Source organism: Accipiter gentilis, chromosome 33, assembly GCF_929443795.1.
Source record: "Accipiter gentilis chromosome 33, bAccGen1.1, whole genome shotgun sequence".
NCBI lineage: Eukaryota > Metazoa > Chordata > Aves > Accipitriformes > Accipitridae > Astur > Astur gentilis.
The window spans coordinates 16,588,178-16,613,541 of record NC_064912.1 but is presented as its reverse complement, the minus strand read 5'-3'; the positions used below and the strand labels follow the sequence as shown (position 1 = coordinate 16,613,541).

General features: G+C 49.2%; 1 protein-coding gene across 4 annotated transcripts in view; it reads left to right on the top strand.

The window, feature by feature from the left end:
• The window catches only part of RNF216 (ring finger protein 216), an 82,670-nt gene extending 58,200 nt beyond the window's left edge, over positions 1 to 24,470 (top strand). For all 4 annotated transcript variants that reach the window (XM_049791051.1, XM_049791053.1, XM_049791052.1 and 1 more), the window contains exons 14-17: positions 8,761 to 8,858; positions 11,321 to 11,543; positions 20,024 to 20,093; positions 20,748 to 24,470. In XM_049791051.1, the coding sequence (XP_049647008.1) occupies positions 8,761 to 8,858; positions 11,321 to 11,543; positions 20,024 to 20,093; positions 20,748 to 21,067 (711 nt within the window). In that variant the 3' untranslated portion in view covers positions 21,068 to 24,470. The remainder of the gene's footprint in view (positions 1 to 8,760; positions 8,859 to 11,320; positions 11,544 to 20,023; positions 20,094 to 20,747) is intronic.
• The last annotated feature ends 894 nt before the right edge of the window (positions 24,471 to 25,364 follow it).

Below are 25,364 nucleotides of genomic sequence, written 5' to 3'. Positions count from 1 at the left end.
TCGAGGCTGGTATGGTCGTGCCCGCAAAATAGCTCTGTTCGTTCACACGGTGCTGTTGCGCTGACCCGTGGGGATGTGACGGCGTACGCCTGGCAAGGGCTGAAGCTGGTGTTTTCCCCCATTGCAAGGTGTGCTTTGGGTAAGAAACACTTGTGATCGCTGCTGCCTGATGGTTTAAAAGGTCATCACTCGTCTCGCTGCATCTCCGTCCCAGTGTCCCTCTGCTCCCTGCAGCCCTGGGGAGGCAAGTTGCATCTACTGAAGCTGCGGGGTCAAACAACCTTAGCAGGGCTTGAAAAAACACCCCCAAATTGCGGTTTTGAGGCTTCTTTGCCACCTCTCCACCAAACAGGGTCAGCTGGTGTTAGGCTGGGCTGGTGGGTGCTTTAGGTATGGGACGGAATGGAAACATCATCTGGGGGCTCCGAAAGAGGAATCGGTGAGTTGTCAGCACATCTATTTCCCTCATTAGTTTTCAGTGCTTTATTCTGCTTTATTTTGGTGCATATTCATTTGCTTGATATCTTATTATTTTGAACAGGCATCTGAATAGCTTTTGTGGTGCAGGGGGAAATCCAGTGCATATCTGCCCTGGAGCGTCAGGTGTAAACTCTTCCATCACGCTGCACCTCTTGGTGGTTTTGGCTTTTTAAAATCTCACGCTGCGCTCTTTCTTGCTGGGAAGTTTTAGCAGACTGCTGGTACGGGCCATCGGCTTTGGTTTTACCGCTAGCTTATTTTAGCATAGCAAATGAGCTGCAGATGACTCACTGTCACATTGGTGAATTTGGAAGATGGAGGTTAGCAGTTCAGAGGGCCATTTTCAGTTTATCTGCCGTAAATACTATAGCTATAAATACTATAGTTACAAGGCTGGCTGCTGTGGCTCTTGCGCTATGTGGCAAATTCAGGGGCTGCAAAGCTGTCCTCTTACTGTCTGCACGGAGTTCTTGTGGGGAGCAGCAGGTAAGAGGTAACTCTGTACCACAGAGGCATCAAAACAATAAATCAGCTGAACTTCAGAGATTTCAAGGAGGCCAAGTATCACTTTGCTTTTGTTTTTTTTTCTTTACTCTGGCTAGTTCCCCAATGTTTTTTATTTGTTTTGGTTTTACTATGGCCAGCTTAAAGCTAGGAGCGCCTTACTTCAGGGTTTTCCCCTCGTTTGGGTTTAATTTCACTGGCAAAGCAAGCTGTACTTTCCTGGTTTCTGAGGGAGTATTTGTACCTAGACTAAAGATGCTGGGCTCAGACAGTTCACCTTTTCTCATCCCTTGCTGGTGTTATAATGACCTGGAGTGTTAACCGTACTCTCTACCTACAGCAGAAGTTAAAAAGGGTCTAAATAGGAAACGAAGTGTGTTAATGCTGCTAAATTACCATCAAAATTGCCATATTGCAAAGACTCATTAAAAGTGGTTGTAGGTGTGTTACATAAACCTGGGTCTCCATGCAACTGTTGATGGAGGAGAGGACATCTGTAACCACGTTCCTCGTGCGATCCTTTTTGTAATACAATAAAATCTGGGAGACGGTAGGGGGAGAGAGAACCACGAGAAAAAATAAGGCAGATCTGGAGGAGGCTTTCTCTAGTTCCTGCCACCAAAAGCCCTGGGTAGGGATTTGTGTCTGGGATGGGGTGCCTGGGGGGGGATTTTTTTTTTTATCATGGGGTGGTATAAGAGGGAAGTTTCAAAATTAACTTCAGTAATTGTTTCTCCTTTCAGTCTTACAATGCATCATAAGCAGATACCTCTGCAAATAAGATACCTTGCTTTTGTTGCCCCTTAACCTTCTTGATGTTGTTGGGTGCAACCCCTCGAGTAATCTTCCAGATTTAGCCTTTAAAAATCAGATTGCTTGTCTTGAAATCTAAATCTGTTCTTCTTCTAAGGTCGCTATTGTTTCCACCAGTTCCACAGTTGCTGCTGCTGTTGTTTAGCCCTGCTAGATTTCATCAGTTAGAGCTCCAGCTGTTGGAAGGAGCATCCCTTTTTGTGTGAGGTTGTGCATAGGATTAAATGGATAACCTCTTAAATCTCCTCTGCTGAATGGGGTAAGGCAATCTGCACTGGGGGAAGAGCAAGAGGGTCAGCTGCTGAGTGCTTTGAACTAGTCTGCCAGTATTTAATTATTTACATTGGCTGGGAAGGCATATAGCTATTATCTGCAATCAGTCCAACATCTAAAAACTGTGCTTAACAACTACGGATGTGTTTCCAGTAGTATGTGCTGAATCTCTCTTAACTTTCTGCCCTGGGAAGGAGCAATGTGACCTCAGGTATACCGATTTAGACATCTTCAGTGCGAGGTCACAGACTATATTTAACTTGCCTTTATAAAGTGACCAAACGGCGGTTTTCTCTATCTGCACTGCAGGCTGGCTCAGGTTGGCGGGTGACCACCTCTGGGTGGGTCACAAAGCCAATCCACCCTGGCCGTATCCAGACTTCCCGGTGGGCTGAGCTGGAGAGATGCTGCTTTGTGCAATACCAGTCTGCTCAGGGCAGGGGACTAGCTTCTGAAAAATGTTATTTTAGAGGGGAAAGTTTTTATCCTTACAAGAAACACTTGTTTCTCAGTTTAGGGGAAGGGATCCTGGTGCGATGAATGTGTGATGCAAATACTCCAGTGCTCATTTACGCAGCCGACCTGCTGCCTGCAACTTTTGGTATATTCCTCACCTCTGGAGCTTGAGAGGAAGTAGCTTTGAAACAAAAATACTTCTTTCAAAACATCCCAAATAATGAAAAAAAACTTTAACGTTTTGTACGAATTCAGATTAAATCATAATCCTTCTCAGTGAAATTGCTGTTTCTCTTATTCCAATTACACTGTAGAACATCAGTATGAGGTCAGTGAGCAATTTCTTGTGCTAGCACGGTTTGCACCTCTGACCAACCATAGGGTGATATTGATGCTGAGCAGCACTTCTTGCATGAAGCTGCAGCTATTTTTGCTCTATAGGTCTCTAACTGCTGCACCCAAACCAGGAGCTGATCTGGCCTTTTTCAGTCAAGCTCTGGGGAGGAGAAAAGCTTGCTTTGGTTTGGTATATGTGTTTCAGGAACGTCTGAATTGCAGATACAATATAGTCCTACTGACTTAGGCAAGCACGGGGTGGGAGTTACTACGCGTTTCTGGTTCTCAGATTCTAAGGCAGATGACCTGAAACTCCATGGGAGCCGGCCTGCTGGTGTGTTTCTGGAAGCAAAAGGGCATTTTGTGTATCTCCAGTGTCTTAAAGGTGGGGAGGGAGTACCATGTGCTCAATTTAACAAGAACATGCAAAATAGGAGACATTGGTTGGGGTCATTGTTTTTGGTAATGGGGTTTAATATATGGCCATAAAAGCTTTAACCAACCCTCCTGGTGGGTATTGGATATAAATGCCTATTTTCCTTATCCAGCTTTTAACTCTCCATCATTCATAGTATGTCTCCGTTTACACCCTGGCACATTCTTACAGCCTAGTCCAAGGCTTGTGCCTTTGCTTTATTTCCTCCTGCAACCTCTCCCCTCCCAGAATAAATCATGGTCGTGCTAAGGAGAGGAGACTTCAGTTTTTCCTGGGTTTCTTTTAGCCACTCGTCTCCTCCTTTCTGTCCCAGGGCCCGGAGCTGTGGCGTGGCCGGTGGCCGCTGAGCGGCAGCGCTGCCCGGGGGAACAGCCTTGCTGGGGGACCCAGCGCAAATCCCCTGGGGGGGGGAGCAGCAAACCCACCCAGCACCCACGTCCTCCCAGCCCCTTGCTCTTTACCCCGTCGTCTATCCGAGGCACGACGTTCGTTTCTCCACGCTGTGTGGATTTTGTGCGGTTGGGGTCGGTACCTGCTGACTATCTCCCCCGTTGCATGCGGCGATGCCGACAGCTCCGGGACCGGAGAGCTGGCGCAGCAGTTTGTGCTGAAAGGAGCGCTCTCTGTACTGGGCGGTCGGATACCTCTGGAGTTGGGGTCCCGCTTCCCTGTGCTGGGTGTTTGTACATCTCTAAAGAGGGGTCTCTCACCAAAATGGGATTGGTTTGGGCTGGATTATAGCCTCTTTAACGCGGCTTAACATATAGGAAATCCCAGAAACGGCCCCGAAAGAGTTTGCTCGTGAGGGCTTATCCATGCTTAAAGGTTGTATTCGTTTGGTTAGTTCTGCATCCATTTTTAGTTAAGGTCAGTGCAGCTTTATGGACAGTGGAGACTTTGTGGGGAGGAGGACTGTATGGTTCTTTGTTTTCCCATTAACTCATCTGGTTGGGAATTGCAGCCCTTTAATTAAACCAGCGCAGTATGGACTGGCCCTGAGGTGCTATTCTAAGACTATTGCGTTCACATCTGCTTTTGGGTAAAACTTGGCCTGTTTGAGGTTAGCCTGTGCTATTGTGTGTCTAAAAGCAGGAAGAAGCAGAGAATCAATCACCGGGGCTCCGTCCCAGCGAGCGTTGAAGGGGATACACAGTGTGTTTTACCTCCCTCTCGCTCCTAGCAGGGAGCACAGCAGCAAACGTCCCCGTGTGTGCAATCGGCAGAGACCGCTGGAGTGTGCAACTCGCCCTTCCTGGGGGACGCAGGGAGTCGCACGGCACAGCGGCAAAAGGTTTTAATTAACCACCATATGGAGAGCTAAGGCGAGCGCTGGACTCCGCTCAGAGCCACCACCGAGAGCTGGAGGGCGGTGATGACAGCCTAGTCCATCGCCTGTTGTTGTTTAAGTTGAGCTTCCCCCTCCCTTCCCTTTGCGTTTTGCTCAATCAGTAAATGGCTTGGTGTAAACTCCTACAGAAGAAGCGGGCACACAGGAATGCTGTGGGCAGTCGGTCCGCGATCTGTGCGTATCATCTGATGTTTTTGTCCATGTGGCATTTGTTTGGGTTGAAACCAGGAAAGCTGGCGCATCTACGTTGCCGGCAGCGCGCACAACAGCCTGACTGTAGCCAAAAGGACGTGGAGACTGGCGGGGAGAAGTTGATTACTTGGGGAGGTTTTTTCCCCCCTGATATGTGGGTTGGACCTTGGAGAGTTATTTTTAGTAGATAGCGGAGTGAAAAAAAAGTTTAGGCTGTGTTTTAAAACTGCAGCATCCATTGCAAGTACCAGCAGAAGTGCTGAGGAAGGAGGTAGGTTCACATAAAACCCTCCCTTCTACCTTCATTAGGTGCTGGGACAATTAACATGGACGTTTAAAGATTGCAATGCCCGTGCTAAAAGCAAACTGCCCACCCTTAGCCAGGCTGCCCCTGAGCACAGAAAGCTTCGTATCCGCACTGCTGACCCTGGGAACAAAGGATCCTCCTGAACCCAAACATGTTTGTGTTAATCCCGGCTGCTTCCTGGCGGCCAGCGAGAGGAAACGGAGCCACTACCTCTAACAGATGTACAGTGAGGAGATTACACTGTACGATTAAACACCCTCTCCATCACATCCTCCTCTCCGCCGTCCCAGCCCAGCGCATTAATGGACTGTCCCAGGCTGCCTGCCAGGCTCGGGCAGATGTAACAGGCAGCAGATACTTAATCTCCTGCATCCGTGCCTGGTTTGGAGCCGTTTGCTAACGCCAGGGCTCGTGCAAACACGCCGCCCCTCGCACCGAAAGCGTGAGCTACGTTAGCTGTACCTGCCTGCGAGGAGGAGCGGGCTGGGGAAAGGCAGGAGAAACACGTGGAATTCATAGCATCCAGAAATGAAATGCAAAGCTGTTAAAACTAAAACAAAGCGTGTTTCCCCACGTCAGCTATCCCAACGCGAGTAGGCCGGGGTTTGCTAATGGACAAGGTGCTGAAGAAGTTGGGCAGGGTTTTTATTTTGGTGGACTGGTTGCTTTTTGTCTGCTACGCTTGGAGTAGAAGATTTCGGGCTGGGAAGGATGTGTTCCCTCTTTGTGTGCGTTTAGGTGCTGCCTCGCATTGCGGTAGCCAGTCTTAGTGCCAAGCGCTGCTCTTACAATAGAAATAATCTAGGCTGATTGCAAAAAATCAGCTATCCTACTGTGTGTTTAGGTTAATTAACATGGTAATGGCAGAGTATGTTTCTTTATCAAACAAAAAGCTGTTTCTAAAATAAAAGAACCCCCTGTGGAAAATGTAGAGATCAGAATTGTCATCACGTGAGACGTGCAAAACTCTCATCAGCCGCGTGGGTTGAATTTGACTAAGAGTAAAAATTTTAAAAAGTCACCTTTCTTTTCTCAGGCGAGAGCTGTGACCTCAGTTATGGCACTGGAGCCGTCGCCTTTGTCTCAACTGGGGGCTTTGTGCAAAGGGGTCCAACACGGGTTCCTGTAACTGCCAACAATGTGCCACTGTCTTGGGTAGAACAAGGGGAGAAGTCGCGCTGAGTTCTGCTAATGGCGCGCGTATTGTCCGTTTTTGACCTGCTTCTGTTCTGGAGAGGACGTGGCTCGATCAGAGGCAGCACCAGGTGACGCTCGAAGTTGGGAAGCCACGGGGACATCTCCTTCGTGGGGGTACATTGGAACAGGCAGGCAGAGCTGCCCCTGGGTTTGCAGATCCTCGTGGCCAACGCGTCTTGGGAGGGATCCCAGAAATGCGCACAGCTGCGACGGCACTCGTTGTACAGCGGTCACAGTAATGCGGAGAACTGGATACCTCCTATCTCATGCCATCCCAGCGCGTTTGGGAATCTGCATCGCCATGCCTTTTTCCCTTTTTCTCGCCTGCACAGAAATCCCATTTCCTGAGCGTAGGAGACAACTGTTTGGCAAATAACAGCAGCCTCGGCTTAAGGGAGAGCATTGTTTTTTAAATAGCTGCAGCGTGCAAAGCAAGGATGGTGGCAGGAGCAAAAGGCAAAGGGAGTGACTTGGTACAAAAGTATAAGCGGCACCATCTGCTTCAGAAGGGCAGCGTTTCTAATTCGGCAGCGAAGGAGGCTCCTGGAGTTAAGTAATTGGGAATAGTAGGCTCCTGGCTGGAAATTGTGCCAACCCTTCTGGCAAAAAGCTGTTAAATCTTTGTTGCTGGCGTGTGAAAGTGGTTCTGTGTAGCGGGGCTCCAAAGTCTGGTTTTAACCCTTGATGTATGTTAAAAAAAACAAAACCTACGGCACTTTTGATCTTGGAATGGCATGTGGCCGGGTGTCGAGAATAAAAGGGGAAGGTGGGTCCAAGTCTGATCCTCCCGTGCCGATAACAGCCAGACGTGGCCTGCCAACAAATGCACACAAAATGGTGCCTGTTTTAACAGCTTTAGCAGGAAAACACACGGTATGATGAATGATTCATGAGGATCAATAGAACCGAGGCATTTACTGCCCCTTGAAACTACTGCCTGCCTGCCAAAGGGTGCATTTGCAAGGAGAGCGATCGCAAAATCCTCTGCTGAGCTTTTGGGACAGAGTCACACGCTTGGCTCTCTTCTTACTACAGCTCTTACCCTGCAGTCTGCAAACATGTCCGGCTTACCAGCCAGGATGAGGAGCCTTTAATTCTCCAGATGAAAGCACAAGCTCTTACACATCTCCCAGTGAGCGCAAATACACACAAGTCAACATTTAGCACTCCCCTCCGAGGGGTGGCTTCCTTAGAAGCTTTAGTCTTCATCCTGTTTGTCTGATTCGCGATCAAAAGAGTGTTGCTGCCTACGTGTCTCTTTAAGCAGTTACTTCTATCGTATCTGGCATAAAGGTCCAATTTCTTCATTAAAATAAGATGAAGGTAATGCAATCAATTAAGATCTGTCTCTGCAGTCATCGTCTTTTGTTAATAGTGGGACCAGAACTGGGCAAAGCTCTTCTGGGACCTTCTTTGGTGTGGAGGGGAAGAGGATGCTTCACAGCCGAATGGGTTTTCCTGCCAGGGGGAGAAAGTTGGATTTAAAAAGCTTGAGCCCCAGCCATCCTGAAGATGAAACAGTTGGATTGTGAAACGTGTACTTTTTCCAAGTTTGATCTGGATGTTTTTTAATCTTCCTCAAATTAAAGGAAAATCTCTTGTTTGACCCAAAACAAAATTATGTTTTCTTTGGCTAGCCAACCAAAAAAAAAAGAATCAACTCTATCCCCAGTGTAAGTCCAAGTTCCCTTGCCAGTAGTGCCTCCACAGCTCTCCCGCTCCATGCAGCTTTACCAGTCCCAGATTAGAGCCTTGTTGCTAAAAAGTTTACAAGAACAGGAGAGTTCAGTCACTTGCTCTAAGTTTATTTCAGTTATTCTGGTTAAATTCATAAACATTTGCTCATATTCCACCTCTGTTTTATGGACGTTTGTCCACATCCTGCCTTTTTAAGCTGTTTACTCACGTAAACTGCTTTAACTTTATTTTGTGAGGTTTTACAAAGCATAATACAGATTTTTCTGTATGTACGGTGAAGCAGAGTCTTTGAAGGCAGCTGCAAGGTTTCTGTCGCCTGCTGAACTAGAAGCCCTTTATACCAAGGTGAAGGATTTTGGTCAGGAAACAGATGAACTTGATGTCCTTTAGCACCGCGTTTTCATCTCTGCAGTCTCCTCTGGGAAGTAACTGGTGGACCTGGCAGCTGTTCCATGAGTTTTAGGTGAACTAAGATTTATGGACTCATTTTGTACCTGGGTTGTCGTGCCTCGGAAAAACCCGTGGCTCCCGTTATTTGATGGACTTACTCTGGTCTCTGGTGGAGGACAGACCTGCAGACCTCTATACCATACTGCCAGCCCCATCCTCAACTGAGAACCTGCAGCGTGGTGGGCAAAGAGAGGGGAATTCTTCCAATTCCTAATGCTGTTAGTGGTGCGCTGGGTCTTCTCTTCCTTTAATTGTTGTTATCCTCCTCAGGAAACGTGTCGGAAATGCCAGGGGCTGTGGAAGGAGCACATGAACCTCACCTGCGAGCAGCTGGCTGAGAAGGATGACATCAGATACAGGACGTCCATGTAAGTAAACTCCACAACCAGGCAAAAATGGGGAGGTGGATGAACTCGTAATAGCAATACACTGGGCGATGCTCTCTGATGTGGAGGGGATGAGAAACCCCTCTGTCCCTGTGACTAGCAGAGGCCCTAAAGTTCTGCTGGATGTCGCTGCCTTCCATCAGGGAGGTCCTAGAGCTGTCAAAGCGGAGGGGTCAGAAGGCTCCCAGGGTGGGATTTCTTTCTGTGAAAGACACTTGGCAGCACATCCAGCTGGTAATTGGAGAACGTGGGAGAGTTGTCACCAGACCAGCCTGTTCCTCTGGCTAGCCCGGTGTCTCGCAGGCTGGCACCTGGCCCTTCTCAGAGGTGAGAAACCCCCATCGGTGTTGCTTGGGGGGGGAGAAGGGAGGTGTGGCACAGAGGCAAAGAAGTGTATTGAGTCACAGTAAGTCGTCATTACCCTTTGAAAGTCTAGACCGGAGACCATGGCAGTTTGCTCAGCTACTGCTTTCTGGCTTCGTGGGAGGGGACGTGTTTTCTTACAGAAGAATGTCTCTAACTGGTTTAGGAATTGTTACAGAACGGAGTCGCATTTTGAAGTACTCAGGTGTAAATCCTGAGTGTTTCCCTAAAATCTTTTTAAGTAAATGACAAAATCCTCTGCCTTCAGGAAATAAAGGAGGGCTCATCCGTGGAGCTGCATGTCCGGTGCAGTCAAATGGGACTTGCCCACATTGCCCAATCCTTCCCTCTCTGATTTAGAGTCTGTCTGGCATGAGCAGAGGTTGGAAAGCTCCACCACTGGGAAGCTGAATGACTGTTGCTTGCTCATCCTGCAGTCCCTAATTCAGAACAAAATCTTTACAGGTTTGATACGACTTTTTTCTCTGCCGCTCCTTTCCCTGTAGGATAGGAAAGAGTGGTGAGAGGGGGGAGGAATGAGTTGTCACGTCCCTAATAAGGAAAAAAAAATACCAGTTTCAAAACCTTTAGCAGAACAGTTGCTGTGGATAAATGAGTCTAACTGCCTGATACAATAAAAGCTTCCTTTTGAAGCACTGCATAAGGAAAGGGAAGCACAGCTGGAGTTCAGGCCAAACTTCCTGCCTTGCTCAAAGTTTCCAAAAAAAATCTGCATCAGCAGCATCCTGTCGAGTAGCGGAGGGAAGAGCAGCTGCAGCTCAAAGGAAAGTCAGGCTCAAGTTGGGTTTTTTTTTCATCTCTATTCTTAGTGTATCTCCAAATGTCTGGGTGCAGGTCATGCCAGGTATAACTGCGTGGGAGCTTTGGGTAGCTGCAAGGCAGCCGAAGTTCCCACCTCGCCATTCCCTGCTCCTCCGGTTGTGCTGACGGAGTGGTTTGTGGGGCTGTGCTTTAGCCTGGTTTGCTGCTGTGATCCTCCTGAAAAATGCCATCCTGTCATCTCCCAAACATATGTTGACTTTGCAGGTCCACTTAAGTAGTTGGGTGGAGATGCCTGGCTAAGGAAGATTATTCCCCACTGTCAGGTCAGCACAGCCAGAGAACTGTGCTTCCCTCAATGAAAACACAGTCTCTTTACTCTTCTGTCATCAGATTTCACTTCTAGGTTGTGAATTAAATTGTAATGTGATCTCCAGCGGTCAGAAAATTGGCCCTTAGGACGACAACTTATAGTCTTAAGTCTTTTAATTAAATGACCGAGGCTTTCCTTCATTTCTGTGCCAAAATAGTATTGCCGCTAGCTGAGCCTTTGCACTGGAGCGCGTGTCGCTGCCAGGACGTCTCTTGGGGACAGGGACTGTGCTTTGTCCTGGATTCCCATTAGTGCTCCATTAGAGTAAATCCCATCTCTTGAACCTAAAGCAATAACCTCTGGAAAATGTACGTAGGGAATCTTAAGAGAAGGGAGGAAAACCCAGTCTCTGTGGGGAAAGATGTGATTATTTTTCAGTTACTGATTTAAATTTAACGAAAACCAAATAAATCTGGAGTGTAGCAGCCAGGGTTTGGAAAAAAAGTAAAAAATATGGTCGTGGCAACTTTGTAGCCAGAGCAACAGGCAAACATAAAACTTGCTAGCAGATGACAGCCAAGGGTTTGCTTTTCCTGAACTTTATCTCCCAGGCTGTATTTCTCCGCAGCCAAGTCAAGCATCCACGTGCCCTTTGGCCCTTTGACTTACGGCTTAAATTCTTCCCAAGCCAGAGCCTGCCGCTGTGGCGTTTTGGCTCACATGGAAACCAGGATCGGGTCTGCAGCATGCAGCCAGTGATTGACTTTCTTTCACTTAATTTGTTCTTGAGTTGTCATGGTTTGGCTCCAAGTGGAGCTGAGCCCAGACCTCCTTGGAACAGCGGTGGACCGTGGGGATGGCGTAGGAGGGAAGAGGAGGGGGAAAGGGGGGTTCAAGCATCGCTGGGATAGCGTAACAGTAATTTTACCGCAGGCTGGTGACTGCAAACACCCCTTCTCTAATTCTTGTCCCTCCCCTTGTGTTGCAGAGAAGAGAAAATGACAGCCGCCCGAATTAGAAAATGCCACAAGTGTGGGACTGGCCTAATTAAATCGGAGGGTTGCAACCGCATGTCCTGCCGTTGCGGTGCTCAGATGTGCTACCTCTGCCGGGCTGCCATTAACGGGTACGACCACTTCTGCCAACACCCCCGGTCGCCCGGGGCTCCCTGCCAGGACTGTGCAAAGTGCTCTCTCTGGACAGATCCCACAGTAAGTAACTTAGGACTTTTGTGAATGATTCGCACCCTGATTTCAATTACCGTTCGATGCCAGCGCGTTGAAATACATGCCTTCCACCAGAGGAATACAGCCGTTTTTAGGCAGCACAACTTTTTTCCTTTCCCAAGGCAGCTAAAAAACACACTGGAAGCCCACATCAGCACAGAGTCACATCTGACCGCAACTTGGAAGGAACTGGTGTTGCTTTAGGGAAAAACAGCTCCTGTTAGACGAGGGCTTTGGCTGGAAGTGCTCTGAGCGTTGTTCTGGGGAGCGGGGCTTATGGAAGGAGCTGGTGGGGAGCGTGTGCTGGCACCAGGCATGGTAGCCGGCGTTGGGATTACTGGGACTCGTTCCTAGTTTTGCAGCTGAGATGCTGTTTGGTACGGCTTTGCATCTGGAGGCAAGGGGAGTTGCGTCTTTTTGGTGCCCAGATCAGCTGATTGCTGGCTCTACGAGTCCCTTCGCAGAGATGGACCCACCGAGAAAACTGCCTGCGAGCCAACGGACCCGAGTTATAGTTGGGTCTGTTCTCACGGCTGTTGTCAACAGCTGCAGAGAGAGAACTGAAGCATGGACTGAGCTGTAAGGCAAGCTGTAGTAACTTAATACAGCTTGTAGCTGTGGCAAGCATGGGAAAACTTAGTGCAGCATCTCTGTAAATAGAAGTCTTCAATACCAGAAATCTGGAAGGAGCGTAGGAAGGAGCAGGGGTTGAATTTCCCAATTTCAGCAAAGCAGTAGAGCAAACATCAATGTGGATCTGCCTTCCCAGGGCATGTCTGAGCTTCGTTTGTCCCAACGCTTCTTTGTCTTGGGCTGCTGCAGCTTGCCAGACTGCTACCGGCCCCCTTCCTGCAGGGGATGGGCACAATTCTGTGCTTGCACAGAGCCAAGGAAAAGCCCCTCTAAATCTTTCCCTCCTACCTGCGGGCGCTGGGGGATCTCCCAGCAGTGTCCCAACCAGTGTAAACTTCCTAGTCCTCTGCTTGCCTGCCTTTCTTCCCTGTGTTATCCTATCAATGCAAGGTGTTTAAACTGAACACAGACAACTCTTTCTAGGCACCCCTGTAGCGTTTCCAACACCTGGGTATGTGCTTCTCGGATTCCTGTCCCGCTCTTCCCCATCTACCAGGATGCGATTCAGGGTTCAGCAGCGCTGACATCCTTTGTTCCCATCAGGCTGCTGATTGTGCTGGGTGATGGCATTTGTTCAGAGCCAGAGAAAACATGAGGCCTCTCAAAAAGCTCGTACTGTACTTTAAAATAAATAAATAAATAAGAAGCACAAAGAAGGCACTGTCATCAGGCCCTTTCCAGCTCTCTAATTAACCAATGTTGTGGCAAAGAAAAATTTCCCACCGTCAGCAGAGAGCTGGCACTGCCTGCTCTGGGTTAGGGGTTGGTTTTTTTCTTTTCTTTTTGGGGTGATGGAGCCCTGGTGTGCTGGGGAGGTAAAGCTGGATGACTGTCCTTGCTGCAGTGCAAAGAATAACATGAAACTCAACTGTTGGCTTCTAAGGCCGAGATGACGGATGCCCGTGTGCACTGTCCCCCTTCGTAAGGGGCTTAGTGACATTAACGCAGTCCCACCTGGGTGATCTACGCTCTCGTGTGGGACACGTAAACAGGAGTTAACGTGGTAGGTGTGAAGAGGGGGAATGAATTTGAATCTTGACATGGGGATATGAAAGAGCAAAAGGCTATTGCATCAGTAGTGTCTTGTCCTTTGTCAGGGATGCTGTCCATCCAAGGGATTACCCCATCCCTGCTCTGCTGGCAGCTGCTTTGGCATCTTCTTGTGCCTTTCTCAACTCCTCCGTTTCCTCTTTTGGCTCAGTGTCTTCTATTCTGTTGAAGTAAATAGACAGCTGATACTGTGCGTATAGGAAGAGAGTATCTGTTACGGGCTCGCACATGTTTGCAGCCGTGCTGTGCGTGCAAGGACAGAGAAGACGAGACCGGGTTGTCTCGTCACCCGTGGAATTTGCAGCCCATCGCTTAGGAGCTGCTGCTCCTCTCCCTGGATTAGGCTCTGCTGCAAAATGGGGAGGGCGCACGTGTGGCACCAAAGCCTGGCTTCCAGAGGGTGACAGGATGTTTTTGTTCGGATTTCCGATATATTCATGCACAGCCTTAACTTAAAACCATCTTCGCAGCAAACCGGTGGCATAGGCACAGTACCATGGTCTTGTCCATTTGCATTTCACGGATGTAGACTTCAGCTTTCTGTCAGATCTGGATAATCCTTTGTGAAGGATCTGGTTTGGGTCTAACTCCCCATTATTTACAGCAAAATTCAGGTTTGTTTAAAGGAGGGAACCTTTGTTCTTTTCCAAATGTTTAACGTTTTCTGAGTCTGAAATGATTCTTGCAAACGTATAAGTAAACCTAGTCATTAGCTTGGGTTAAAAACAAATTAAAGACAGTCCTCTAGGAACTGCAGCATCTGTTAGTCTTTGTCTCAAATGATCTTGAGAGAGTAAAGCAGACACTTCAAAATTTCCCATAATAAAAGGTTGGCTAAAATCTTGTCCCTGTGCTGTAATCAGACTGGAGTCTAATTTAAAAGCATTGATGCAATATTTGCTGGCTCAGAGACAAGCTGCAATCGGGCTGTGGTCAGCAGCTTCCAGGGTAGCAGGCGGTAATCGCTTAATCGCTGCATTTCTTCTAGAGCTAATCGGTGCCCTGCACCCCTGTAGGATATGAACACGTGCCAGGAGCTCTTCTCAGTAAGCCGCTTGGCCAAAAGCCCTCGTGTGCCTATTCTGCAGCCCGTGCTTAGCTTTTGGCTCGGCTCGCTGAGACGTTGCTGGCTGCAGGAGGGGCTGATGCAATATTGCCAGAGACAAAGCTCGGGACGGAGCAGTGAGAATTGGCTCTGCAAACAGCAGGCTCTGGGACTCGGGGGCTGTGTTTTCCCTGTTTTCTAAATATCTGTAGCAAACCTGAGTCTGCTGTGTGCATTTTAGCCGGTTTGGACAAATCCCGTGATGCAATGTGACTAATGCATTCTGACTGTTTTGGTAAACCAGGTTCTGCTCTCATATGTATTATTTTTATATCTCATATGTATTATAATTTAATACTCATCTTTGGACTATCAGTAATACTGCATAGAGGCTTTTTTGGCTTTAAAGTTTAAGATGTTTTCGGTAAACTCTTAAAACACTCCCAAAGGCCCATCATTAAAGTTCAAAGCAGAAGACTAATCATTATAAGGTGTTTGCAGTTATCCCTCCTTCTAGCCTTATAAAAAGAAGATGTTAAGCCAAGACCGTGTAAAACTTCAAGTGCATTAAGGAAATGCATGAACTACACAGCACTGCCTTCAAGATTTGGAGGGGGGGAAGCACCCCTAAACTGAGGGTGTGGTGGTTTTATTATATTTTTTTTAGACATGCTATAAAATGCCTTAATCGTAAGCACGCGGTTAATCCAGAAAGCCATCAATATGGTATGCCTGTTGCTAAAATAACTCTGCATTTCTTAAACGCCAGCGTGTGCTTCGTCCCCATCCTGGCCCCCCTTTTCCTGCAGCGCTGCGGATGCCCCGTTCCAGTTACAACACAGCCTGCTTTTATCCCCTGCTTCCTGCTGCATGGAGGAACACGCTGGAGACAGCCGATGCCTGTTCTTGCTCAGGCTCTCCGCAGCTGATCTGGGAATGATTTGAAACAAAACCCCTTAGTCCTTTGGAAGCCTCCGTCGTGAAAAATCATTTCAAGTTTATTAGTAACGGCTGCGGCCACACGTACGTGGAAAAAGAAAGCAGTAAAAAGCCAGAAAGGGGGAGGCGATGGCGGTGAAGGCACTTTCTAAAGACAGGGGAGGGATTGCACAGCCCAGAAATAGTTACCAGGTCTCTTGTTTTCCCTCTTTCAGGAGGCGGGCAGCCGCTTTCCCGTGACACTTAATAATTAAAGATAACAAGAAGCACAGTAGATAAAAACGGCTTTCAAAAGCTCCAGGGTTGGCACTTTTGTTCTGGGCAGAGGAGGATTTATTTGGGGAGAGGTTGTCTCTGTGTGACTGGTGGAGCTTTTATCTCCTTTGCTGCTCTGTTTTCATGTTCCCGATGGGCTGGCTGTTGCTCCGGCGGCTCTTTCTGTGCGTGTGCAGGGCCCTGCGTGGATGCTGGACGCAGCTTCTCAGGACCGGCGTTGTTGAAATGGGCCTTCTTGCCCCAAAAAGGTGCCTCGCTTAGCAACCCAACCCAGCTCTTTAGTTAATCCATCCGCAGACCCGAGCCATCCTTTCTGCCGCGATGGGCTCCGTGCTCGCCGCATTCCCGGGATTCAATGGGAGGGGGCTGAAAGGAAAAGCCGCCTCTGTGCCGAGATCCTTTCGCAGGTGGGGGATCGCAAGGGCAGGCTCTCACACTGGCCGGGGACGGACACTTTTTTTTGGCTACGGGACTGGGGATGGTTCCTGCAAAGAGCATCCTGCTGTTGGGTTTGGGGCGAAGCTTGGTCCCGTTTTGCTGCTTAAAACTACAGCTGCTATTAATAACAGCGTTTGCTTTCTGCAGTGTTTGCAGATAAGAAGGGTGAATACATCTCATAGAGCCTTTGCATTTTTCTCTTGGCCACCTCCCTTCTCCCGTGATGCAACGGAGCCTGGGGAAGGGCCGTGCTATAGCATTGCACTGCATTTTCTCTCTCGGGAGGAGAGCCAAGTTACACCCTTGCTCAAAAATCATGCGGGCTAGCCAGTGCTGAGACCCCCCCAGGGGTTGGGGGGTTGCTTCTTTTTCTTTTTTCTTCTTCTTCTTTTTTTTTTTTTTTTTTTTTGCTGTAGGCAAGGCAGCTGACAGGAAGATGACTGTTAACTTGACAAGATAAATCCTTTCAATCCACACAGCCTGTGAACAGGCTATTAAAATTATAATCTAATCCTTTATTAAGGGACTTGAACCCACTCAGGAAAATGGACACAAGAAGCTTTTGAAATTGTACTGCAACCTCCACCCCATGTGACATTTAATGGTTTCTTACCACAACAGCCAGCCATAAGTGCGCTAATGAAAACTTAATTTTTGGTGTGGATGCTTTACCCCAGGTGAATCTGTCACCTCTCTCCAATTAACTGTGGAATCAAAAAACCAGCCTTTGCTTCTCAAAGAATTTGCGGTGTTTTGCAAAAATTACTGTTGTACATGGTGAACGTTTGCAGGACTGAGACTTGTTTTTTAATTCTGACCTGTGCCAGTACAATATGTAATAGCCAGAACTTGTGGCATCAGCTTTCCTTCACGAATATCCTAAAATTGTCTTACTATGCACATGTCATCAATTTTTTTGTTCCAGCTGGGATGTGGATCTTTCCTGAATACTGCAGGTATTGAACTGTGCTGTGTATTCATCACTTGCCAAATTTAATGTCAGCTTCTTAAGTAGGAAGTACAGTGTATTTTTGTTCTTCCTTTATTAGGGGATACTAGTTTTTCAGAAATACTAATGCAAAAGAATTCTAAGCCAAGGCTTGGTATTTGGAGTTAAGTATAAATACTGCTTGACCTTCCAACGTGAGAATACACTTTTATCAGCAGAGAAGCAACAAAGCTGAAAACTTCTGTTCTTGGAGATGTAGTTTGTTACGCCTCTGCTGTGATTTGCAGTGTCAGGAATTCATCATCCCCATCCAGGTCTGTTCTTGGCAGTTTTTTTGCATCCAGGGTGTGTCGCAAGGTGTGCCCCCTCTTGAAGACCAAGAGGGGATGGAGTTGAGTAGGGATTTCTGGCTACTGCCTTTGAGGTGATGTGTTTTATGTTGTCCCTGCGAGGCTGACGTCATTTCGGAGATCTGGCAGATGGGGTTTGCTGTTACGTGTTTCCCTGGTGCTCTGGGAGCTGCAGTAATTGAAGCCAGCATCACCTTGGGTGTGCGTGCAGCTGGCTCGCCAGCCCCAGGGGCAGATGGCTTTGTCGATCCCTCATTAGCGTGGAGGTCAGCTGCAGTTTAAACTGGGAGGGTGGAGTAGCCCTTGCTGCAGGAGGATCTTGTCAAGTTGCATTGTTGATGTGTCCCGATTCCCCAGCCTTCTGCAGGACTGACCGGTATCAACCGCGGGGTTCGCAGGAGCTGCAGCATCACGGCTGCTGGTGGCAGGACGGTGGTGTCCCTGGAAAGCACTGTTTCAGAGGGTTAGTCCCAGACTTAGGCTAAAGTAAAAGGGGTTTTTTTTAAGTTAGAAGGGACTTCTGCATGTTTCTAGGCTTTAAGGTGAAGTTTGTGCCTTTGTGTGAGGGAAGGAGATAGGGGTGATCTTGTTCAGTTGAGCTTAAAATACACTTCTTACTTGTCATATAACTAAAAACCTTTCAGGTGCATCTTTTCCAGCAAGTGGCAGTAAGATGGGAGAGTTGGCTACCTCCGTTTTCAACAGGATTGCAAAAAATAGTCTGAGAAGAAAAATACTGACATCTTGAAGCTTAGAGGCCACCCTTTGAGAGTGCTACTGGGGCAGCAAAGGAGCGGAGGATGTTCGGTTGCCTGTTGCAGATCATGCCCAGGTTGTTTTCCAGGCAGGGAACGTTGCAATCTGATACTTGGGGGGTAATTAGAAGTTCTGTATAGGCTCAGAAGAGCCATTCTTCAGCAGTTTTTATGGAGATAGATAGGCTGTAATTAACCGTCCATGGAATCAGCCTGTTTGGAAAAAAAAAAAAAAAAAAAAAGCATGTCCTCGAAAGTCTTAATTTTAACCATTGACTCACAGAATAATAAAAGGGAGGGAAGTATTGAGTTTGATGGCTTTCTGCTGATTAAGATAACTTCAGTTATCTTAATAACTGGAGGAGGCGACATCTTAGCAAGCCTCCAGGCGTTGCTGCTAGACATGTGCAGGACCGTGAGATTGGAACTGGGAAGCTGGCTAGACTTAAAATAATTTCAACGTAGCTGCACACATGGAGCATATTTCAAATTTGGTCCCAGAGCACTCTTCAAAATAGAGGATATTTTCCACATTAAGAGTGTTCAGGAAGAAATTTATGGGGTTTGGCAGTACTGAAATTAGGATGAATAAAACGAAGCTGAGTCTTGCACATCGTGGGGTACGTGGGGCTTGGGGTTTCCCTCCTGTTCCACCGCTAGTGCTTGCAGATGAACTGCTGAAGCGAACCAAATGCTTCTTCCTATGCAGGTAGACCTAGAGTGGCTGATGCCCGATGCAGGTGTTGTGTGTCATCCAACAGCTCCTGTTCTTGGCCTTCTTCCCTAATAACTTTACACCAAGATTACAAACACTGTCGAGGAGGCTTAGCTATTCTCATTTGTTTTCTGCAAGTGCCAGGTAGTTTTTCATCCCAACGGACACGAAGCAGCAGCAGATGCAACCCTGCAGAGACCGGGAGGACCTCTGTTGCCATCGCTGCACATATGGCCAGCAGAAGCATCTGCTGCCTGGCACTATAAGGGAGTTGTCTCTCGAGTTGTTTGGTGTGATCTTTATTACCCCCATAGCTGTTGCATGCTGTGGTGCAGTGAAGAAGCTCATTTTTCACAGCCTTGCTTGGGAGTGGACAGCTGATGCTGAAGCATGAATTGGGGTGATTCTCTGGTTTTATGCCAACGCTCTCATGGCCTTGTATAAAGCCTGAGAGCTGCCTGGACCCTATGGGCTGTTGGTACCCGTGGCCACCATCCCTCCAGGCCAGCCTCTTCTGGCTCAGGAGTTGCATAGTCCTCTTCCAGGACTTTTTCTTCACGCTCCCTTGGTCTAGTAGAAGGTGGTGTAAATGCCGTCTCTCTGGATACCTGCAGTCAGCCACCTGAGGCTTCACTCTGCTGTTTGGTCTCACTTCTGCTCCTTTGGGTTGAGAAAACTGAAGGTGATGAGAGGCAGGAGGATGCTTTCAATTTCTGGCTTGTCCTTGTGTTCTTGTTGAGCAGCGAGTCTGAATATTCTTGTTATAACCTCTAGATAGACATTAAAGAAACATGTTGCGATTTATGCCCTCCTCAGAGTTACAGATAAGATCTAAATGGCCTTGTCACAGCACCATTTAGCTACTAGAGCCAGTATTTAAGTTGTGTTAATTCCAGCTGTTGGGCCAAAAACTCTAGAAGTGCTAGCATAATGTAAATATTTAATAGACTATTGCCATTTAAAAGATTAACAGCTCTCCAGCAACTCTTCAAATGGGCGTCGCTGGGTTGCAGTTCTCTGGTTTCCATCAAGTCAATGAATTTTAGCACTGATCTCCCTGGAAAGCCGATCTAAGCCTCTTCGTCGTACTCCGTAGAGTAGGCTTGGCTCTGTGCAAGTTGCTTGTGCTGCAGTCCCCCATGGCAGCCTTGCTTTTGGTTAAACCTGGGTCAACCCCAAATGAGGACAATTCAGCCAAATTTACCTTTTTATTCCCATGCAAACACGTGCTGAAAAGAAAAGCAGCACTGAGAGAACAGAAGGTTGCTACAGCAGGAATTAGCCCACTGACTCTTGATACTCCTGTGATTTCTAGGAAGATGATGAGAAGATAATCCAGGAGATTCAGAAAGAGGCTGAAGAGGAGCAAAGGAAGAAGAACGGAGGTAAGTCACAGGCTGGACCTGTGCTTTAAGATCAGACTGAGGACGACAGGAGACCACAATGTCCCCAGCTATTGACAAGACTCTGGATTTACACTGCGTTCTTCCCACGGCTTGACTGCTTGCAGGCTTCTCCGTGCATCGCTTTGCTGCACCAAGCATCACCGAAATCTTGCTCCGGAGAGGAGTGCAAGCCATCCCCCGTTCCTCCTGGGAACCAGTCTAGCTTTAAAGTGCTGTTGCCTGCAGGCTTCAGCTGGGACTGTGGGGAGGCACGAGGTTTGTGTCCAGCTCTCGGTTGGCGCCGGGTGTCATGGATGCACAGACCTGTTTCCTCTCCACTTGGCAAAGTAGCTGAAGGGCAGGATAACCTCTGTTCTTTGTGGTGGAGGGCACAGGGGCATGCAAGGAGCTGCCCCACATCCCTGCGAAAGGAGGCGTTTCCCCCTCTTTGTGCTGTGGTATTGATGAAAGGAGCCAACCTGGAAAGCTAGTGCTCTGCTCCATGGTGTCTGGAGCACGGAAGGGGCAAGCAGTGATGCTGTAAGGAACACGCTCAGGGTGGAGGATGCCGATTGCAAATGTAAGACCACGGACCAAGCTTGGTGAGTTTTTGTTTGGTGAGATGACTGGTTCTTTTCTCTCCTCCCTCTGCAGAGAACAGCTTCAAGCGGATCGGCCCTCCTGCGGAAAAGCCCATGGAGAAAATCCAGAGAATTGAAGTCATCCCCAGACCTGTTCCCCAGAACCTCCATCAACCTCGGATGCCCCCTTACCCCTTTGTGCACCCTCCCTTCCCGCTCCCTCCTGTCCGTCCCATGTACAATAACATCCCCCTCAACATCGGCCCTATCCCTGCCCCCTACGTCCCCCCGTTACCTAACATGAGGGTGAACTATGATTTTCCCCAGATCAACGTTCAGCTGGAGCACAACTTGCCTATGCACTTTGGCCCTCAGCCTCGACACCGGTTCTGACCTGGTTCCTACAGCACTTGGCAGAGAGTCACGGCAGGGCAAAGCCACCCCAGTAACGTCACCCCCCCCGTCCTGCTCCAGCCCCTCTCGGTTTAGCCAGCTGCGAGGGGACCTGCTGTGACTCGCGCGTACCTGCGCTGCACCCCTCTCTAGAGCTTCTCTGAACCTTTGCGATCAAACATTTCAACCCAACAGGGCTTGGTGCTGCATTTCCAAGGGGTCTTTCCCTATGTTGGGCATCCAGGTATTTTGATTTGACAAAGCCTGTTCAGGCAGCTAGTGGGAGGGAAAGTGAGGCTTTGTGGAGTGCAGGGATGCAGCCGTTCCTTGGGGACTTTCCAAAAGTCCTACCTTCCTGCCGGCCAGAGCAGCTGCCGCAGAGTCAAATGAGTCTTGGGGCAAGGGAAGAGAGACTTGGCCTCTGAGTAAGACCTTCAGGAGCAAGATGACCGGAGTCGGCCGCCCTAGCCTTCTGCCTGCGGAGAGGCATGAGGCTGGGGTTCCCATGTTCCCCAGCATCCCTGTAACCTGCTAGCACCTCCCAGCAGAAATAAATTGTTCAAAACCAAATCAATCTAGTGTTTTTAGCATTTCTCGCTCTCCAAGTGGAGTGAGGGGATGTAGCGGCCACCTCGTTGCCGAGATCTTGCTAGGAAGCCCGGAGCCCCGTTCTGTCTCAGGGCTTTAGCAAGTAGCAGAAGCCTCGGACACCCTGATCTTTGGCTGAACTGAACTTGCCCCCTTTGAAGGGCTCAGGGTTTTTTCCCCCAGAGGTGGGTGCCTCTCAGCTTCCAAAATGTGGCCTTTGCTTTGCCGTTCTCATCTGGCACCCCAAATCTCCCCCTGCTTTGGACAGCAGTCCCCAAACAGCTGGTAGAAGCACCCGGAGCCTAAGCTGCGCCTTTCGTTGCAGAAACTACTTGGGCAAATACCCGGTTAGATGCGTAGACAGTGGTGTGTGATGTGTGCTGTGGCAGAAAAATTAGGAACTACCCCTGTAGTCGTGCGTGCAGGCGGCGGTGAGCCGGGAGCCCCCTTAGCTGAACCCCCTGCAACCGAATGGGCAGCCGTAGCCTTGTGCTGCAGGAAGCTGGCGGCTTCTGCGGCGCTTAATAACTTCTGAAGATGTGTGTTTCAGTTTAATTGGCTTTGGAAAAGCGTGTTAAAAGGCAAACGTTGAGTATTGCTGGGCTGAGGAAGCGAGGGTTTAGGAAAAGCAAAACTTCCTTGTAAGAAGCGGAGGGTGTAGTCGCTGGGCTGCGGGAGGAGCGTTGGCACAAAGCCCTTTCCCCACAGCCCTTGGCCGTACTGTCTGGTACAGGCCCCCTCTAGAAAAGAAAATGGGTGGAATGAAAAAAAAAAACCAACAAAAAACCCTCCTCCCAGAACCACTGGGCTAGCTTTTAGCTGTGCTGTCATTCCCTGAGTGGTTTGGTCTGGGCCACATCCTGCTCTGTCCTGCTGGGAACCCGCTGGGTGCATTTCCCCTCCTGTTAATCCTCCCGGAATTTAAGCATCTAGGTGTCTTTCGGTTTTGTTTGTTTGTCAGGTAAAACTCCCTGCCTCTGCCTGATGGCCTCTGCCAAAATCCTCGCTCACCGCTCCCGGCACAGCGTCTCCTCGGGCGTGCAGTGGGTGATGGGCGCGGGGCTGTCGGTGGGATGCTCCTGGAGGGAGGCAGCCTCCAGCGTGGCCCAGGACGGCATCTGGGGCCGGGTGTCCCCAGGAGGGTCTCCCAGAGGGGACTTCCACGCTTTTTGGAGCCGAGTCAGCACTTTCTCCCCTCCGGGTTGAACGTGCGGAGTGCTCTGTTCCAGTTCCTCAGTGCCATGGTCTCTCTAGCATTAATAACCAAGTGGTATTCCTTTGCTGCTATCATTTGCTTTTTTAATTTTTATTTCTTTCTGGAAGTAGTCTGGGGGCTGCAGGAGCTTATCCCTTGCTGCTCAGCTGGGTTTTAGCCACGTGTAAGTCCTACCTTGCACCAAGTGATTCCTGCGGTAGCCAGGAGCAGGGTGTCCCGTTGGATTTGGGGAGGGCTGGGTTCACAGCATCAGCGGGTGGCGAGAAAATGGACCCAGGTCAGAAGCAGCATGGGTGGCTTCTCCTTATGGGAAGGGAATCCTGGTGTGGTTTTTTTTTTTTTTTTAATAGGTGAGATTTTTCTGGGCTCCAGGGCTGGCTTGGATGAGCCCTTGAGGCTTTCTAAAGCGCGTGCCTTTCTCTGGCAGGGCGGTCGTGGTTGTCCCCCAGCACCTGCCTGTGCAAAGGGGGGGTCGGGCAGTCGGGGCTCAGCTGCTGAACCGGTGGCCCAAACTACGAAGGAAACGTGACGTGTCGCACAGCACTACGTAGCTGGGAGCACGAGGGGAAAAAAAACGATGGTCTAATCCCATTTTTTGGTGTCTAGAGATGCGCGAGCGTCGAGAACTAAGCCTTGGTGGAGGGAAGCGAGAGATGGAGCGAGAGGGACGGAGAAAGGTCGGGCAGTGGTGGCGTGGGGAGGTTGGTGTCCGTGGTCCGTCCTGCTTGGGACGTGAGGGGCTTCTGCTGCCGTGGTGCAGCGGTCGCGGTCCTGGAGGAGCCCGGTAGAGGTAGGGGGAGAGAGGACCGCTGTCCCCATGTCCCCTGCAAAACCGTGAGCTTATTTTGTGTCTAAGAGAAGAGAAATCGGTGCTCGGTCTGTGATGGGGAGATGCAGTGTGCCCAGCAGCCCCGAGCGATGGGCTTAGCCCTCCACCCGGTCCTGGGGCGACGCTGGGCTCCCGGCGCTGCTGCTCTTCCTGAGGAAACACCCGTTTCACCAAAAATTATTCTGCAGCCAAAGCACGTCGCTGCTTCTCCCCTCCAACCCGAGAGACCTCGAGTTGTGGTTGCTGGTAGCACTTGGATCTGTGTTGATCTATTTAAAAAAAAAAAGGAAGGAAAAAAAACCCAACAAAATTTCTGCACAACCACCAGAGCGATCCGTGATCTGGTCTCTAACTCCTGCACCTGTTTTCCCAGCCACCCCACCATCCTTGAAACCATTTGTCCTTTAAAAGGCGACTTGGAGGTTGCTGTGCCCAGGCTGATTCCGTAACAGGTACTTCTTGTGGTTAATTGCAGTGTCCCACTTTACTTGCCTTAAAGGTGGAGAGAGAAACTTAGTATTTGCACTTAGCAAAACATTATATTAAAAGAAAGAAACCCTGTAAAGATGTGCATGTTCTGCAACTTTGTATAACAATAGCTGAAAATAAATAGGTGGTTTATTAAAAAAAAAAAAAAAAAACAAACCAAAAAAATTATTTTTCTTTACCTTCCGGTAGTAAACTGTTCTAATATTCTGTGTGTAAAAAGTTCCTGTATTATATTGTAATTTGAATTTTTTTGTAAATAAATTTGTGCACTCTGGCTTTTACCTCTGTGCTGTCGTTACAGCCGAAACCTTGTCCTTCCATCCTGACTGTGCCGGCTCGGTGCTGGGGCTAATGACAGGCAGCAGCAGGGACGAGGAGAAGGGGCTGTTTTGCCAGATCTCAGCCTGCGCGGTTGAAAACTCTGCCAGTTACGAGGCAAAACCCATTTGACCCTCCTGGAAAAGGTTTAATACGTTCCACATGCTCCCGAGGAAGAACTGGACGGGATAGAAAATGGTTTCCAGTCACTCCTTTAAATGGAAACCAGGATGCGTGGGGGGAAAGGATGGGGGGGGTGTTGCTTTTCCCCTCTACCATTGCTCCTGCAAAACGCAGAATCCGGCCTTAAAAGCAAAAGGAAATGTGTGTTGGCGACTGGGGGAGAGGGGAAGGTGGAGGGTCCTCCCTGCCGTGGTCCAGTGGCTCCGGAGCCCCTTCCCTGTGCTGGCAAACCCCCCCCCCGCCTGCCTCCTCCCCAGTCCAGGTGTCACGGCCGCGTTTGCTCGTGCACCCACGGAACGTCACCGGCGGGACGAGGGCGAGCGCGTGGCAGTGGGAGCTGCTGGGCGTTCCCTGCGCAGCCTTAATTTTGTCCCGTTTGTATTAAGGCACGAACATCCTTCCTCCCTTCGGCCCTTGCCGCGGTGCTTAAACCCGTGTCTGAAGTTGAAGGTCTTTCCTACACCGACTTCAGATTTTAAAAACCAAACGGGAGCCCGTCGGTGACCTGCGGGAGGAGACGGGCAGCGAAGGGGCTGGCTGCTCCCGGCACGGGTGACGGAGTTGGCCCCCGGCCCCTCCGTAAGCACGTGCTGCGCCCCGTCCTCGTCGCCGAAACTGAGGTTGGCTCCAGCATCAAACCTGAGCGGGTTGGTGGAGTTTTAGGGCTGGTTTTG